General features: G+C 51.8%; 4 protein-coding genes across 4 annotated transcripts; 2 read left to right on the top strand and 2 right to left on the bottom strand.

Moving 5' to 3' along the window:
• Positions 1-1,474: 1,474 nt before the first annotated feature.
• On the bottom strand, positions 1,475-3,434 carry PFLUO_LOCUS5219 (Endopolyphosphatase; the record flags this gene model as incomplete). Its single annotated transcript, XM_073782647.1, has 2 exons — positions 1,475-3,207; positions 3,263-3,434. 2 exons carry the CDS (start codon positions 3,432-3,434, stop codon positions 1,475-1,477), a joined length of 1,905 nt encoding a protein of 634 aa, XP_073639281.1.
• A 395-nt stretch (positions 3,435-3,829) lies between these two features.
• Positions 3,830-4,674, top strand: PFLUO_LOCUS5218 (uncharacterized protein; the record flags this gene model as incomplete). The annotated part of the gene is made up of 7 exons (XM_073782646.1): positions 3,830-3,871; positions 3,925-3,952; positions 4,009-4,183; positions 4,242-4,257; positions 4,313-4,415; positions 4,474-4,493; positions 4,552-4,674. 7 exons carry the CDS (start codon positions 3,830-3,832, stop codon positions 4,672-4,674), a joined length of 507 nt encoding a protein of 168 aa, XP_073639280.1.
• Positions 4,675-6,245: 1,571 nt separating this feature from the next.
• On the top strand, positions 6,246-8,395 carry PFLUO_LOCUS5217 (uncharacterized protein; the record flags this gene model as incomplete). The annotated part of the gene is made up of 9 exons (XM_073782645.1): positions 6,246-6,374; positions 6,442-6,511; positions 6,599-6,646; positions 6,700-6,802; positions 6,860-7,101; positions 7,153-7,473; positions 7,524-7,781; positions 7,852-8,191; positions 8,248-8,395. 9 exons carry the CDS (start codon positions 6,246-6,248, stop codon positions 8,393-8,395), a joined length of 1,659 nt encoding a protein of 552 aa, XP_073639279.1.
• Positions 8,396-9,983: 1,588 nt separating this feature from the next.
• PFLUO_LOCUS5216 (Type I Iterative PKS) lies at positions 9,984-17,952 on the bottom strand (the record flags this gene model as incomplete). The annotated part of the gene is made up of 6 exons (XM_073782643.1): positions 9,984-10,898; positions 10,952-11,272; positions 11,333-15,990; positions 16,044-16,581; positions 16,644-17,169; positions 17,225-17,952. The coding sequence occupies 6 exons, from the start codon at positions 17,950-17,952 to the stop codon at positions 9,984-9,986; spliced, it is 7,686 nt and encodes a 2,561-aa protein (XP_073639278.1).
• Positions 17,953-18,324: the final 372 nt, after the last annotated feature.

Raw genomic sequence — 18,324 nt, 5'->3', positions numbered from 1 at the left:
CGCAATTGAGCTTACCTGACTAGCGCGCGCAAACAATCCAGCAGAGCGGAGCTTCAAACGGTTCTCAAACGCAGCTGCTGAACCATAGAGCGCGCAGGGGCCGAGCCGCCGACCAAAATAAACACGCCGGCGCTTCCCGCAGTCGATCTGTCCCGGATAGACCAGAGACCGGAGGGATGACCGGCTGTCAATTGAAACGACAGTGTCCAATGTTGATAAACAAGCGCCGACACCCAGTCGGGGACGTCCAATAGCTTCGTCGTCCGACTCCCGAACCTCCAAGCGCCGCGAGAAACGACGCCGAACACCACGCCAAAAAACACGCTTTTCTCACTCCAATTGTGTATGTATCTGCGAATGATCTTCCCGATCTAGTCACTTGCCGATTGGGGAATGCGAGATTCGGCAGGCGCGTGTCGAGTCTCCACCGCTAGCGACGCAAGGCACGGGCAACGAGGGGAAGGACAGGGAGCTCGTGGTTGATCAGACGCATCGTGAGGTGGGCAAGCAGGGGGGGAGGCGTTTTGGGTTCGTCCGTAAGATTGCCGATGCACGCAGCGCACAAGCAGCGCAGTGTGCGGGGGCAAGTGTCGGAGCGGCTGAAAGGAGAAGGGGAAAGAAGAAATAAATGCACTGGCGACGAGGATGGTAGTTCGGGAGAGAACTATAGCATGGCGGCCAGGACTCGAGAGACCAGAGCAGGGAGAGATTTAAAGAAATTAATTGATCGTGACTAGGGTCCGGCTGCATTAATTAGCATTTCCCCTGATATGACGCATGGAGCGCGATACATGCTGTACGGGGCAGAGTTCCGGGGGACCAAGTGCAATCCTACTCTAGGCCGGGCCCACCAGAGCAATACAAATTCCAAAAGCAGGACTGGAGATCAATGAATTCCGCCCTGCCCAGGTGGCAACTTGACCATCGCATCGCCCCAGCCTCACATTACATGCGTTGTCCGGCAGCGATACATAGTAGAGAACAGGAAGAATACCGCCCAGGCGCGGTTCATCGCTACGTGGCAGCGCGGCGGGGATTGGCGCCCAATCACTGCGTTGGCCGATCTGGATTAAGCGTGAAAGAAAATTTCCCTAGCGATGATGAGCACGGACTGCCAGCGTGGCAGTGGCTGTCATGTCATTTCATGCCTCCCGGGGGAGAATTCTCGACGCGGTTGGGCATTGCGATCGCCCGGCGTCGGTTGGGTTGGCAATACATCCAGGACGGATCGAGGCTGGGGAGGATCGGTCGGTGTGTACCTGGCAAATCGACTCGGTATAGTTAGGCGACCTTGCGAAAGATGCGGTGGAATCTCGACCTGTCACGGTGGGACCGCAGGATCCGAGCGGGCCAGGTACATACACCGCTACAATGATGTGATCCCGGACAACAATCGAATTGTTTGACTTGACTGGTTGATCCGGTTAGATACACGGGAAAAAAAAAAACTATCCATCTAAATGCGTAATTTGATTCAAGCAAGGTCGTCTAATTCATCAATGTCCACGTACCCCACAAACGCTCGCGTGAGGAATGCGCGCCAGACATCATTCTTGCGCTTTTTCGTGACCTCTAGTCCACCCGAGTCAACGCTCTTGGTATTCTCTTCATCGGCAATTGTCGTAGCAAGCTGGAACCAACTGCGCACCGTGAGATCCTTCATCTCGTAGAGGTCATCGTCTGTGCAATATTCGATCTCGAAGTTGACTTTCGGGCCCTTGTCGGATACACTCGACTCGGCCTCTTCGTTGATCCGGGTCAGATTGGCGTAGTATTGAGTCAAGCCGAGGAGGGAGAACGGCTGGTTGGAGTGGGCCGGGCCTGGAAGACTTGTAGATGATGGCGGCTCCGGTATCTTAAATGAAGATTTCTTTTTCTTCTTCTTCGTCTTCTTGGCCTTCTTCGCCTTCTTCTTCCTTTGTGGTTCCGGGGCATCGGATCGTACCTCCAGAAATTCTTGGTCGCCCGGGTCGAAATGAGCATCGGCGTCGGAAGCAAAATCGTCTCGGATTTCACTATCCACTTCAGGCATGAAGTCTTCCACACCGGTGATGTTGTAGTCGATCACTCGGAGGGTTGGGAAGTAATTGGGGACCAGACTCGGTGCGACCAGCGACACACTATATCGTTCGGCCCAAGGGCCCCCGATCTTTTTGAGGAACTTCTTCCTCTTCTTTTCTTTCTTCTTTTGCTTCTTGCTCTTTTTCGCCGTCTCCATTTCGCCCGGTTGGTTGTCCTCGATCTCAAAGACCCCCGAGGGGGGAGATGGCAGATCGGCCCACTGCTCGCGAAGGCTGACTAGGTAGTCCTCCTTGGACGAGATCGACACTCGGCCGTCGGAGGATTTCTTGATTCCCTTCGAATCGATATCGATGTCGTGGCTGTCCTGCAGCATGAAGTGATCGACATTCATATGGCCGTAGAGACTGCCCACGACGACGTCGCGGTAATTATGCAGCCACAATGCGTATTTCTGCCAGCACGTCTCATCCCAGTTGCATTTTGAGCTGGACCGCGCAGGGGGCACATGGCCGATGAGGATGGCCTTCATCTTGCGGCTCCGCAGCAGTTTCAGCTGCACCCGCAGCCATTCCATATGTTCATACCCCGGCTCCGACTTGTCTTTGCAGCCGTCGACGGCGTTGTTGGACTCGAAGAAGTACATCGTGTTCAGGCTGATGACGGCCAGTTGGCCCGGGATGACCTCGGTCGTGAACCAACCACCTTCCACAAAGGTATGGCGCTGATCCTCGGGAATAAACTTATCCCACACTTGAGCAAATCGCTTTGTCCACCGATTCGGGCCACTCTTAAAGATGTTGTGTGGCATGATGTCGTTGTTGCCGAACGTTGGCACCACGGGGACGGACAGCCGGGGCTCACTCTTGCTGACCTGCGCATCTGGTTGTTGGCTGAACAAGTCGATCCATTTCTGTGCCATGAATTCATTCAGTTGCACCACTTCATCGGGTGTCCGAGGGTTCTCTTCGTCATTGTCGTGCCGAGCCGAGTCGCCCGTCCAGATCACAAAGTCAATTTGATCCTTCAGATTCGCCTCGATCCATCGGAAGGTCTCGTTAACCAGTGACAACGGGGAATCACAGTCGCTCCCCTCCGTCCCGAAATATCCTGCTGACCCCTTGCCGCTGTGGCACGAACTACGGTCGATCGACGTTCCGGCCTTGTAGTGCCGGTCGGGATGGAAATCTAGGAGAGATCAGGTTAGCATAGAGAACGACAGCCGGATCTGATTCCTGCTTACCCGTAATGTGCAAGAACCTGCCATGCAGAGGTCTTGGCGATCTGGCTGTCTGGGGCTCTGTCGCATCCGGAACTCCCTCCGACGGGTCGCTCACCACCCCTAGTGGTTGCTGTTGGAAGGGGATGGCAGAGACACTAGCCAAGAGGCCCAGCAGCACTTTGATCGACTGCATGTTGCCTCCTAGCCGGTGCGCGCATGGATGAAAAACAGAAGATGAAAAGTTGATCTTATCGCGGGCCGAGACTCACGTCACTCAGCCGATCAAGGGCCACACGGCTAGCCAATCATGTAGAGGGAGGGTGTTTAGGATTGTCCTGGCAAGAACCAGGGAGAGAAGAACCGAACCCCTATTTGTGTTGGATGTGTGCAGGGGATTTATGGTTGTGCGTGACGGCCATGTTTCCCCAGATCGACGCATCCTCCCGTTCGGGGTGATCTGATGCGGTGCACGGGGGGTGACTTCGCGCCCTGATTGATGGAGGGGAGGCACGTGACATGCCGCCCTATGGCCGATTTTCCCCCGAGGTCCTCTTGACACTGGACTAACTAACTTTGTATACGGTCAACATGGCTGAATTCCCCGCTCTCCAGCAGGCTTTTACGGTCGAGGTAAGGGTGCCTGCCTCTTAGAGGAGTTGGGTGATGGGGCTGACCACTTCTAGGTCGAAATCGGCGAAGCACTAGACGTCGGTGTGTTTCAGAAGGCCCGAATAAACACGTAGAACAACACTGATCCCCCGATGCAGGCAGTGCCTCACGCACCAACCCCCTCATGGTGGTGCCGATGACGAAAGGGACGGTCAAGAGTGCTTCCGGGTTCGCTCCGGGCATCGATGCCGATTTTGTCGGTGTCGGCAATGACTACATCCATATGGACCCGGATACAAACCACGCCCGGCTGGATGCCCACTCGGTTCTCAAGTATGTTGAAGCTCTGACTTTTCTCCTGGACAGGGTATCTAACGTGTTTTGACTCTAGAACTCAGGATGGTGCCGTATGTATTACATATCACAGGTTGTCCCAGATACTGAGAGCTGATCACATAACAGCTTCTCTATCTTCACTACACCGGTGTTCTCACCCTCAGCCCCGTCGAAAAGGCCGTCCTAGGGGGCAAGGCGGAGGTTGGGCCGACACCCTTCGGTAACATTTGTACGTTCCCCTCCCTGTGTTACTATTATCATCCACGCTAACCCGATTTGTTCTGCAGTCACTCATTTCACTTTCGAGGTAAGGAAAAGATTTTCTCACGGAAGGATTGTAAGAACTGACCCTGATTCTTTTGTAGACTGGTGACGACCGGTATCACGAGCTGGAGAACCGGGTCTTCGTCGGACAGGGCCGGTTCGTCGTACGGACTGGGAAGCCGACAGTGGTGGAGTACCGAGTCAGCCAGGTCGTTCAGGGCTAAACTAGTCAACATGTCAACTATCTCTGAACATGAGCCTCAGTTTGTCCACGTGTTAAATAAATTATTGCACTGCTAAATCCAGCACCTCGTTAAGTGGTATGTGCACCATCAGCCATGCATGCGGTGGCACTTGGCTTGCGAGAACCGATGCATGTGGAGATCATGCGGCATTTAATGGTAAAATCGCGGCTTTTTCTCGTGCAGAGAGTGTATAGGTCCTCTGTTACTCGATGCATCTTGCATCTTACGGTAATGCACTATTAGCTGTGGACAAATAATGTTCGGATCATCCTGCAACCATCTAGAGCGCCTTGGCAAGGAATCAGCCCTTCCCCCTTGCATGGCAATGAAATCCCTGACACAAGATCCTGGTCAATAACCAAAAGTTCTAAGCGCTGCTAAGAGCCACATCGATTCCTCCAGACATGACAGTAGGAAAGAGCCAAGACCAAAGATTCTAACCGACAGGATTCACCCCCTTCATCAAAGCGAATCTTTTGTCCTATCTGATGTACCGGCAAGGTTTGAGCTGAGTTCATGGTCCGTGTCTCCGTCGCCAAAGCGAACAGTCCTGAGCTGGACTGCACGCACCGGCACTTCATTCCTGGGTGGTGAACTAACGCACGAGCTCAATCAATCATAGCATCGGGTGCCCATGGTGTGGCGGCCGTATTCTGAAGGACAATGCGGGAGCACTCGGGCCGAAAATCAGCCCTGGGAGTGGAAGCGAGATGCCAGGAAACTAGAGGTACGGCTGGCTTGGCTCGAAGGAGCATAGCTCAGTCTGGGGAAGCCCCCCAGGGCTCCGTGATCCGTGGATCATCCGGCGCGGAGCAACCTCCGTACTTACCACCGCTTCCGCTTTGGGACGGCTCCAGGAAGACGCTAATCCCCAGATTCGAAAAATGCGGAGATTGGGCCAAAATGATTATTCTCGCCGAGGGATATGGACCAATCAGGGGTGGGAGTCGACCAGCTGAGGCATGGGTTCAGCCCTAAATTATGTAGCGTGTGACCCGAATTTCCTGTTGTTGATCCCGCCTTTAGTTTGTACACCTTATGAATTATTCATTAGTAGCTAACCTAAAGGCTATGTGACTCTGTATTCAGATCCACTTACATATTTCAAGCAATCCAAACGGGAATCAAGGGGTACAGGGGCTCGGATTTCACCTGATACTAGAGTTTCCAAGCCGGATCACAGGCCCGAATAGCCATGTCAACGGGCCTTGATCCTTTTGAATTGAATATAAGAGTAATGCTTGGCAAACAAACAGGGTAAGTGCCCGATTCTGATCGGAGGGTGGTCCGTACCTGCAATTGGCCTTGAGCTTCCTGTTGGCCAGTTAGGCGGCCCGAGGGTCACAAGGCAATCTCACTGTAGAGATCAATTCAGTACACTGAAATCTAGAATCCCTGACGGCGGTCGCAGACCCCAGTCTCACGAGCTTGTTCCTCGGATTATAAGAACCACATCCTGTCCCACCATGCAGATCCTCTGTGCCTCGTGCTGAGCTTCATCTCGTCGCCAACAGGATATCTTACCTTTTTTGACGGAACTCAGGACTACCATGTCGGACGTCAAGGCCCAAGAGGAGGTGCATGGCATCTCGACGGCCCATGAGGAGACACCTCGGGTCATTGCCGGCTACGGCGAGACCGCTAAGCGCGAAGGAGCTACGACTAAGGAGGTCCACAGTGTCAGTCTTCCTCGTCCTTTTTGAGCCATCTTATAATGAGTCAACTAACATCCTCATGGCATTCTAGGCCGAGCTGTACGCTGCCCTGGAGGAGACAAAAATCGAACCCTGGAGCAAGGACTCAATCCATCTTTACTGTAAGTTCTTTCCACAGACGCGAGCTGCGCGAACAGTTACTTCCGCCAAGTGACGAGCTTTGCTAATTCGACGGTTTCCTCTTCTAGTTGCAATCTTTGTTGCGTTCCTGTGCGCTTGTGCCAACGGATATGATGGTGGGTGGTTAGAACTGACCCGGTGTCATCTGCTGCTGACACGGTAATTGCAGGCTCGCTGATGTCCTCAATCATGGCTATGAAGCACTTCCAGAAAGTCATCCCCATCGGCATGACTGGCGAGAAAGTTTCCGTTGCTACTTCCATGTACACCGTGTATGTATCCTTGTGACCAGTGCCGACCAGGGCACTCGCTGACAATGTTGGTTTTAGCGGAAATATGGTCGCGACTCCGTTCAGTGCTGTGATTTCCGATAGGCTCGGTCGTCGAAAGTGCATGTTTATTGGAGGCTGGATTATTATCATCGGCTCCATTATTGCTGCTACAACCACGAGTATTGCGCAATTCGTCGTCGGCCGTTTCGTGCTTGGAATGGGTATTCAGGTCATGGTCGTCTCGGCTCCCGCCTACGCGGTTGAGATTTCACCACCTCACTGGCGTGGTCGTGCTGTTGGTGAGTTTACAATTTTTTTTTCTTCTTATATTTTGCTTATACACGTCTCAGGATTCTACAACTGCGGTTGGTTCGGAGGCTCTATCCCCGCGGCTGCTATCACCTATGGAACCAACTTTATCGACAACAACTATTCATGGAAGGTCCCACTCATCTGCCAGTGCTTTGCATCTGTTATTGTTATTGTCTCTATCTGGTTTATTCCCGAGTCTCCACGTTGGCAGCTCGCCCACGGCCATGAAGAGGAGGCTATTGCCTTCCTGACCAAATATCACGGCAATGGTAATCCCAACGCTCGTCTCGTCCGATTGGAGATCGAAGAAATGCGCGAAGGTATTCGAATTGATGGTATTGACAAGCGCTGGTGGGATTGTGAGTTGATATTGTTCCGTCTCGATTCTTACTTCTGACAACCACTGCAGACCGTCCCTTCTTTACGTCACACAGCGGCCGCTGGCGTTTCTTGCAGGTCATCATGATCTCCATCTTTGGACAGTGGTCTGGCAATGGTCTCGGTTACTTCAACTCGACTATCTTCAAGACTCTCGGCTACACTTCCAGCTCCATGCAGCTGCTATTGACTCTTGTCAACAGTATTATCTCGGCGGTGGGTGCCCTTACGGCTGTCCGCTTCACCGACAAAATGCCCCGTCGTCCGGTTCTGGTTTTTGGCACCATTGGTAAGTTCCCGTCTTGTCACTCTTAGCTCACAGAGCTTTTAGTGTCCACAAAAGCTAACTGGGTCAACAGCTTGTGCTATCGCTATCGCTATTCAAGCTGCCATTTCCGTTCCAATTGCGCAGACCGGTAGTATCAGTCACCAAAAGGGCCAAGCTGCACTGGCATTTTATTACCTCTTCAACGTGATATATTCCTTCACCTACACTCCACTGCAGGGTGTCATGCCGGCCGAAGCTTTAGAAACAACGACTCGTGCCAAGGGTCTGGCTCTCTCCGGATTCATGGTCAACGCCACTGGTTTTATCAGTCAATTTGCCACCCCTATTGGGTTGGGAAATATCTCGACAAACTACTTCTGGATTTTCGTCGGCTGGGACCTGATCGAGTCCGTGATTTGGTATTTCTTCTGGTAAGTTGCTCCCGATGCTCTGACACCGACCACGCAAATGCTTATTCTTGCAATAGTGTTGAGTCCCAGGGCCGTACCCTTGAGGAACTTGAGTGGTTGTACCAGCAGCCCAACCCTGTCAAGGCGTCCAAGAGCCTCGACAAGGTTGTCGTTCAACGCGATGGAACTGTCACTGAAAAGATCGAGGACGATGTCGATGCCTGATTGCATTTGTGCATCACGATCGTACCGGAGGAGTCGTGTTTAGGAACCTAGGCCCTAAGGGCGGATGTGGAGTGTCGGAGTAGGACAGATTGTGCTTTAATCTTCGTTGCGATACATGACTACCTACTTCTTGGCTGCGGCTCGGAGTAGGTCTAGGACACTCATGCTTCTTTAATTGAAAATTTACAACATGTTTTCTTTCTACTTGCAGTAATGGCAGCGAGAGTATTTGAGATGGTTGCAAACTGGTTGCCAAAAATCGAGATAAGTATTAAACAGCGAGGTAACATTCAAGTGAGAGTAGAACTTGATCATCGCGGCCTAAAGAAGCGATTCCGGTCCAGTTCAGGTGCCCGCATGACCGGTTGCAACTACTGTTTTTCATTGACGGGATTAAAAGTTGATAAAGAAGCAATCAAGGCGGGGTTGGGAAGGGGACTGACGTAAGTTACATATCTCCGAGGCTATGTACTCACCTCTTATCCTGACGCGGCTTATGATCCAATGAGCATGCGATGAGCTCCCTCAGACCAGTTATCTGCTCTCCGCTGGGGATCTCTGATTCGAGAGGTTCGAGATCTTCACCGCGCTATACCTGTGCGATGGTGGGGTATGCCATGCTTCACCTATGTTGTGTTGTCAACGACCCTTTGAGTAGCGCTTGGCACTCTTGGCACTTATTTATACAAATGCTCTTGGTAGATCAGCAGCAACCATGCGGAAGATATCACACAGTAGGTATTCAAGGCACTGTTACACGGTAGAGGTGTAGCGATCCTTCTACTAGCGAAGTTTGTCTGCTCTGGTTCAGGTGGTGGAAGCTATGGTATAAATATGCATGCCCCTTCTACCCTTTTGGATTTTCAAGTACTCAAATCTTCCAATACCCTGTCTCACCTATTCTAGTGTGAAATACTTGCTCCTCTGTAGGTTATCTGTTTCTCCCTCGGATCCCCGCTTTGCTAATAGGTGATTGGCTCACAGTCTTCCGTGAATCACGATGCTTTGGGGCTGGAATAAGCTATTTCTGGTTTCTCTAGCTGGCGCCACCCAAGCATTGCCCTATTATGCAAATACCGGGAACTATAGCGTGGGAACATGCTTCCATAACAACGGGACGGGAAATTGGCAGCCAGATGAGAGTGTTTGTGAGGCTTCCTTTGGGCAATGGTGCACCGGGAGCAAGGGAGCACACTGCATTGTCATAAATGGAGAGTTGGTGAAGTTTGTGAACCTCTGTCGTGTCGGTCCTGGTACCAAGATAAGCATAGACATGATAAATGTTTCACGTAGCAAAGCCCAGCAGACATATTGTGTGAATTAACTATTCTGAGATCTATGAGAACCTAGGCAGTGTTTGGTCTTTATCATTCATTTGAATTTTCTTCTTGTTTGCTTCGCCTTGTTATCTAAAGTTTCATGCGCCAATAGTAAATCAAATACAAATGGTGAACATCAATCTTTGTTCTAACAAAATTAAAAATGAAAGCAAAGTAAAATACAACTCTCTAACACAATCACAAAGAAAACAGATTAGAATACAATCCTTGACACAGTGCCAAGGCACAAATTATTTTCGGTACCCCTGTCAATGTTTTCCATCTCCATTTACCAGGACCTCAGGCTTGCTCAATCCCCACTCCGCCTTTACTTCGGGGGTCAAAATGCCTGACTTTCGGAGGATCAGCTCAGCGAGAGCCGGAACAGAATCACTTGTTAAGATTTCGAGAATCTGCAGATTGGCCTCCAGCTCGCGCGTGATCCAGTTTCTGATCTCAATGGCAACCAGCGAGTCCAGCCCATAAACAGAGATGGGCACTGTTGGGTCCAGTTCCTCCGCAGGACGCATGAGAATGCTGGAGATTTTCTGTAATACTGCAGTGGCAATGACTGCGGAGGCGGTCTCGCGGGCTCGAGACTGCCGGACTGCAGAAGCGGGTGAGATGTCCGTGCTGCCCTGCGCGGCATCGGCAAGCGTCCCTGCTTCAGCGAGGGTTGACAGACGCAGGAGATGAGACAGCTTGGTATCGTTCACCCAGAATGGCTGCTCAGTCGCTGGGGTAGTCTTGACACCGTCAAATCCTACCACACAGTGACCATCGCATGTCTCCTGCATTTCCTTTCGTATTGCGGCAGCAACAAGGCCGCGAATATCGTTTGCATCAACAGATTCGGTGCCGAGTTGCGCGGCTATTTGCTCGCGCTTTTCGTCGTCTGCCAGGTATCCCACCCCACGAACAATGGGAAGGTCAATCGTTGTACATGGCATCTTCGCTGTGTCGGGATATTGGGCGAGTGCCGCCATAAATGTTCCGCTGGCGCTGTATGCTGACTGGCCCAGGTTTCCAACAAAACTGGCGGCGGAAGAGAGTGTCACGAAGAAATCAATATTTTCAACGTTTTTGGTGTTCTGCAAGGCACGTTGCATGTTCCAGATTCCGTGAACTCTGGGGCGCACAACGGTTTCATAGTCTTCGAAGCTCATTTTTTCAAACAGCGTATCCTGAGAAAAATTAGCATGCAAGTCAAAAATGATAAGAATGTCAAAATATGTACCCGAAGGACCATAGCACCATAGATGACGCCACGAACAGGAGGTGATCGGCTGAGCAATGGAGCCAAATTTTGTTCCACGCTCTGCTGGTTGGAAATATCACATCGGCAAACCTCCACCGTGACCCCAGCGTGAGTGAGGTCTTCGACGGTCTTCTTAGCCATTTCTGTCGATGCTCCGCTCCGGGAAACAAGTACAAGATGTCTTGCTCCCTTTTGCGGTAGCCAGCTGGCAAGATCGAGGCCGATACCCCCAGTTCCACCCACAACAACATACGAAGCATCTGGTCGTAGTAGAGCCTCTTCTTTGCGGGGCGGATGAACCTTCATTTTTATGGTTAGTTCAAGTTATCAAATTGTTTTTTGAGAGAGTTTCTTTCTCACCTTGACCATGGCATCATCCGTCATTTGGACAACGATCTTACCAATGACCTGGCCACCCTGCAATGCCCGGAACCCATTCTCGACGTCGGAGACAGGAATCTTAGTAATGGGCCAGCGCAACTGGGCCTCAGAGTCGGTGAAAACCTGGAAAGAGTCACGTAGCAATCGCTTCAACAGCTGCGGTCGCTTTTCCCGCACCATGTTCAGATCAACAGAAGCAAATGACAAGTTCTGGTTGAAATGGGCCATTTCTAATCGTGAGTTCTGAGTGATATCGCGTTTGCCTAGCTCAATGAATCGACCGAACGGAGCAACACACTCGAAGGTTGCCTGTAGAGCATCGCCGCTCAAGGAGTTGAGGGCAACATCCACGCCCTGTCCACCGGTAGCGCGATGAATTCCCTGAGCGAAGGAAGTGTCGCGACTGAAAAATACCTGATCTTCTTTGAGCTGGTAGGTATCCATCAGGTATTTCTTCTTTTCTTCGCTTCCAACGGTAACAAAGATCTTGGCGCCGATACGCTGGGCAATAATGATGGCTGCTTGCCCAACACCTCCTGCGGCAGCATGGATGAGAATGCTCTCACCTTGCGCCAGGTGGCCGAGGTCAACCAGGGAGTAGTACGCAGTGCAGAAAACAGCTGGAATTGACGCTGCTACCTCCCATGGCATGTTCTCTGGCATGGGCCAGGCCGCAGATGCTGGACAGCGCGTGTAGGTTGACAGTGATCCAGGCGACATTGCGCATACCCGATCTCCAGTCTTGAAATCGGCCACGGCGGCCCCGACACGGGTGACAATACCGCTGCACTCTTGGCCAAGCCGGTCTCCTTGAAGCTGACCCATGGCCATCAAGACATCTCGGAAATTGAGGGCGGTGCAATGTACTTGAATCTCGATGTGGTCAGCCGGTAGCGGGGTGGTGTATGCAATGTCATCTGTGAAATACAACTCATCCAGAACACGGCCTTCGCCTGCGCTCAGACGCAGCGCTCTGTTTTGCTTGAACAGCTGCAATTGTGGTGGCGTGTCTTGCGTCTCCTGTTGAACGCTCAAATTGAGAGCCGGGTTGTCGAGAAGACGAGGGACACAGACATTTCCATTGCGAACAACAAACTCCATGTCCCCCTGCACGAGCTGTGACTTGCGGCAAAACGTGCTGTTGAATACATTAAGCATGTGTTCCACGGCCTCTGCATCAGACATGCGCTCCTGCTCGCCCAAATCCAGTGTCACGAATGGCAGACCAGTCTCCGACCTGATTGTCCGAGCAAGGCCAATGATCATGTTCGAACCGAGAGACCGCGGGTTGATTTTGTTGTGTCTGGCCACCCACATCAATCCTCTGGCTCGGCTGGTCAAGCGTTGAATGGCTTGGAATTTGTCTTTAGTGAGATGCGCCAGGGTTGACCGATCCATCCCTCCAAGGAAAATACACCATTTCCCTGTAACATCAGTGGTGGCCACGTCGTCGATGGTCATTGGTGCAGAGCCAGTGATATTCTTCAACCCAGCTTCCAGAGCTAGAGAAGACACGCTTCCGATAGAATCCATTCCAACAACGACTACATCTCCAGGATTTGACGGTCCAGTTCTTGTGCCATTGGCAGTAGACATCATCAAGCATCCAGACTGGTGAGAAGCTCCCGGATATTCTTCAAGGCAAAGGTCAACTCCGGAAAAATTGTTTGCCTTCATCACGTTGCTCCAGCCCTCAACGTTAAGAAGCGGCCCGTCCTTGCGAATCTCATCACTGGCGAGCCACCAGCCAGGCAGAAGTGCAAACGGAAAATGCCTCGCCTTTGACACAGTCTCCTCAATGAGCATCAGCTTGCCACCGGGTCGTAACAGAGAGCGGATGTTTGCCATGGTTTGGTTAATTTCGGGAGTGGCATGCAAGACGTTACACGCAATGACCATATCATATGAGCCCAGGTTAAAACCCTGCCCAGTCGGATCTGCCGAGATATCGAGAGTCTTGTATGTCATGAGATGGCTCCAATTCTCGAATTTTGCATTTGCCTTCTCGAAAAATCCTGGAGAGATGTCGGTGTAGGTGTAGTGACCAAACCGAGGCGTGGATCCGGCTTCACCTCCACCGAGGCTTTGCAAGATTGGCAAGGTAGCACCTCCGGTTCCAGCACCAATCTCGATGATATTGAGCTCGGGATTCTGGTGGGCCATTTTATCAATGCAGACTGATGCATTCGCATAGGCTTCGCGCAGACTGTCGAGGTCCTGGTAGTGCTTGCTAAGCCGGTCATCCTCCAGCATGACAGTAAGCGGGTCGACATGGCCGCGAAGAAATTGGGGAAGAAGCTCGCCGACTCTGCATGTCAGATCGCCCGCTCCGTTTGCTGTCCTCATCTCCTTGAGTGTCTGGTCCGAGAGGTCATCTGCTGGTCCGGCAGCTTGGCATGTCTTCTGGGCCCATCGATAGAATTTCTGATGGTAGCTTGGGAAGGACTCAAACTCCTCCTCTGGCACTGATCGCAATACCTGCCGAAGGTAGTGCTCAGCAACACGGTCGAGCTGGCTCATTCTTTGTCCTCCGGTAACAGCGTCAGTGTCAGGGCGGGGGAGTTTTTGGTAGTCGCTCTCAGAAAGGAACTCGAAGCAGGGCTCCCAGCAGATTTTGTAGCACATAGGGTCGGGGGTATTGTCCTTGGAGCCTCTGATATCGTTAGACATGGGTACGAGTGTCATTCCGTTGATGTCAATGACAACGTCTGTGGAACTGAGGGGATAAGTCGCGATAATGCGGTTGTTCTCGGTGTTGGTTGCTGGATCAATTCCAGATCGATGACCATAGAGTTTGAATTGAGTGCCAGCGCGTATCTCATGAGTTAGTGAAACTGAAACGTTCTTGAGATGTGATGGGACATAGGTGGTCTTCGGACCGTCTAGCTGGCCATATCCCCGGAGAACCCACATGAGTTGGCAAATTCGATCAAGGGTCACTGGGTGAACAATGCAATTGCTTTCATGTTCGTATGGCATGCAGGATTTGGTGTCCGGAACAATCATTGTGGCCATGGCTTGCTGGTTTGTGCTGGCAGTAATGTTCGACAATCCATGGAAGATTGGGCCATATTCCACACCGCACTGTGTGATGTTGTCGTATAGAACTTGACTGTCCACCGGCACATTGCATGAGTCGTGCAATTCCAACGCCTTCTGAGAGAGTTCCGCGTCCGCCGCTGCCTGCTGGCGAGATCCATCCACAGGGTTTGCGTCTTTGACTTCTTGAACCATCACGAAGCCGTTGCAGTGTTGATCCCAGCCTCGGCCTTCAGCCCAAGAGAATACCTTGAACTCATGCCAACCACGAACCGACTTACCCGGCTCGGTTCGACATGACCGCAGGCTGATCATGGTTTCCACCGCTGAATTGTCTGGGATTGCAAGGACACGACTGATGGAAATATCGCGAAGGTGAATTTTGCCTGGTGTGATGTGATGCAGTTGTGCCTGCTGCGAGATTGCCTCCATAGCCATGGCGAGGAATCCAGTCATGGGATAGACATTGCTGTCATGAACTCGATGCTGACGAACCCAGGGATGATCGTCGGCGCGAATGATGTTTCTCCAGCGAGGTTCAAGGTCCACATTCTCAACACAAAGACTGCCAATGAGATCATTGCGCGGGAACTGGCGATGAAAGAGATTTTGACCCAAGCGTGAGCAAAACCAGTACCTTTCAGTGTGGTTCCAGGGGTATTTTGGGAGGTTGGTGAGAAGAGTAGGTTTTCTTTGACTTCGCCCGAGATCTGGGAAGTTGATAGCTTCGAAGTCGAGCGTCATCCCCTGGACAAATAGAGAGGCAGCCAGGTTTTGGACCGCCTCAATCGCGTCGAGCTTGCGTTTCAAAGTGTGTGAATATTGTACATTCCGTGTGGGTGCGTGTAATCGAACAATGTCTTTGACTGGCGTTTGAAGGGCAGGATGAGGTCCGATCTCAACCAAACTGGTAATCTGAGTAGAGGCATGTGTGTCTGCCAGCAGACTCTGCAAGCCCTTGACGAACTCAACACGAGAGACCAGGTTATCGACCCAGTAGGAGGCATCCAAAGAAGTTCCTGGGACCAGACCGCCACGAACCGTTGAATGGAACGGAATGTCGGACGCTCGAGGTGCGAGTTTCCCAAGCAATGATTTATACTGCTGGGCAACTTGCTGCATGTGATGAGAATGGTACGCGACATCAACTTGGAGTCGGCGGGTGAATATACCCTCCTTGTCCAAGGCGGCTTGGAGCTCCACAATGACATCTCGATCACCAGACAATGTAACACTCGACTCGCTGTTCACGCAGGCGACGACAGCTCGTTGGCCTCGCATGGCGTCCAGAATTTGTTGGACTTCCCCAGCATTGGCACCCACTGCCAGCATGGCTCCCTGGACTGTTTTGTCGTTTGCGAGAAGATTTGCTGCGACTCCGCGGGAATATGCAACGCGAACGCATTCGTCCAATCTCAAAATTCCTGCTGCATAGGCCGCTGCAATTTCTCCGCTCGAATGCCCCACGACTGCCTTGGGACGAATTCCCCAAGACGCAAGAAGGTCAACCAGTGCCAGCTGGATCGCCGTGCAAGCCGGTTGGCTCATGTAGGCCGCAGACAGTGAGCTTTTATTTGAATCCTCTAGTAATAACTCCTCTTCGAGAGTTTTAGCACTTGCAAACCAGGGCGGAGTAAAGTGGTTAACATACCTGTAATGGAAAATGTTGCCCCGAGAGCCTTCAAACAAGTATCCACAGCTTGCATTGTCTTCTGGAAAACTGGATACGTACCCAGAAGCTCTTTACCCATGCCATGCCACTGTGCTCCCTGTCCGGTGAATACAAAGCCAACACTTGGCTCACGAGAGGAGCGAATCGCCTCTGGGTCTTTAGACAGATACTCATTCAACACCATATATGAAGATGCAGATATGGCCACCCTGCACGGGAGAAAGCTTCGCCGCTGACCGAGGGTGTAAGCTATCTTGTCCATCAAGCTGTCTGTGAACGCCGGTGGGTTGAGGTCCAGATAGGCTGCCAATTCTTTTGAAATTTGCAAGGCTGCCCTTTTATCGTGAGCTGACACAACGTACAGTTTGCGCTTAAGAGGGTCAGTGTTCTGCATTCCTTCGCCGTCATGCCGAGGACCGCGCTCGAGGACGACGTGGGCATTGGTTCCACCGAAACCAAAATTGTTCACGCTGGCATAAGTTTTACCCCGTGGCCAGGGCTGCAATTTCTTTGGAACCTGTTCGATAACAAATTGTCAGCATATTCTCTTGCACAACATTTTCTCCGCAGTCATCTCACCTTCATATTCCATTTGTCCAGGGGGATCTCCTCATTGGCCTTCTCAAAGTTGCAATTGGGCAAAATAAAGCCACGTTCGAGCATCAGGACAGTCTTTATCACCGACACAATACCGCTAGCTCCTTCCAGATGACCAATGTTGGACTTCACCGAGCCGAGAAATAGCGGCTGCCGCGGTGTGCGTCCCTCTCCAAAGACTGCCTGTAACGCCCTAGCTTCCAGGGGATCTCCAACTTTGGTCCCCGTTCCGTGGGCTTCAACAAATCCTGTTTGAGACGGACTGATACCAGCAGACTTGTAAACATGGCGCATCAAGGCTTCCTGGGCGGCGCTATTGGGCATTGAAATGCCTCTTGTCCGTCCATCTTGGTTGATACCGCTGTTGACAACCACTGATCGGATGATATCTCCAGCTATGCGTGCGTCTTCCACGGATTTCAAAACGATTACCCCCGCACCTTCGCCGCGGCCAAATCCGCTTGCTCTGTGGTCAAATGCATATGACTTGCCAGATTCTGAAAGAAGCCTTTATAAGGAATTAGTGACTGAAAACAGGCATCATTGATATCGCATGTTCTTACCGAGCCCGACTCATAGAAACAAAGGCTTCCGGGAATATGTTCAGATGACAACCTCCCACAATTGCCATGGAGCATTCACCATTGCGAATACTTTGGCATGCCAGATGCAAGGCAGCCAAACTGGAAGAACACGCCGTGTCGACCGTGACACTCGGCCCAGTCAGATCGAAATAATATGAAATGCGATTTGCTTGCAGTGACAAAGCAGTGCCGGTGGCTGAGTACATAGGCACTGACTCCATATCCTTGGTGTTGTTCGAGTCGTAGTCCGCAAATGAGCCTCCTGTAAACACACCGACGTTTCGGCCGGCGATAGAGTGATTTGGAACACCTGCATTTTCCAAAGCTTCGTAGACACATTCGAGCAGTATGCGCTGTTGCGGGTCGAGAGAGCGTGCCTCTTGAAGGGTGATTTTAAAGAAAGGCGCATCAAACAAGCCAATATCCTCGTCTAGAAAGTGCGCGCCCTTGGCACTGATAGAGCCCGATCGATCAGGGTTAGGGTGAGAAAAAGCTTCGGCATTGAATCGACTTTTAGGAATCGGAGACCATGCACTCCGGGCACGCGAGCACAGGTCCCAGAAGTCATCGAGGGTAGACACCTGCCCCGGTAGGCGGCAGGCCATGCCGATAATGGCCATGCGCTTGGGTGCATCGACGGACATCTCCTCCTTGTGCACCCCATTGGTGACTGGTGACCCAGCCCCTTCGGGCGGTTGAAGGCGCATGTTTGGGGAGAACGGGCACGTCGGGATGTTCCAAGATATTAGCTCAGGTAGTTACTTGGAACGAACATGGCCCAGCAAAGTCGGAAAAAAGGGAATCTAGATTAGCGCAGGGCCGCGGTTTACTGGGGGAGAATCGGATATATAGTCGGCCACGTATCGGAATCGACCATCTGGCCGGTCAGCAGGTCGGCAGAGAAGACGTAGTCCAATCGAGTTATGGGGGTCGATGTCGTCCCTTGCATGCCGACCCAGCGTGCAACCGCAGATCGTGCCCTGGGGAGGTCAATGAATCGGGCAAGGATAGCTGGAGTCAAGGCCCATGCCATGTTCCTTGATGACGCATACCAATACTGTGAACCTGAAGACAGGGCG

Source organism: Penicillium psychrofluorescens (assembly GCF_964197705.1).
Source record: "Penicillium psychrofluorescens genome assembly, chromosome: 3".
Taxonomy (NCBI): Eukaryota; Fungi; Ascomycota; class Eurotiomycetes; order Eurotiales; family Aspergillaceae; genus Penicillium; species Penicillium psychrofluorescens.
The sequence above is the reverse complement of the archived record's forward strand: the minus strand, read 5'-3'. Positions and strand labels throughout refer to the sequence as shown.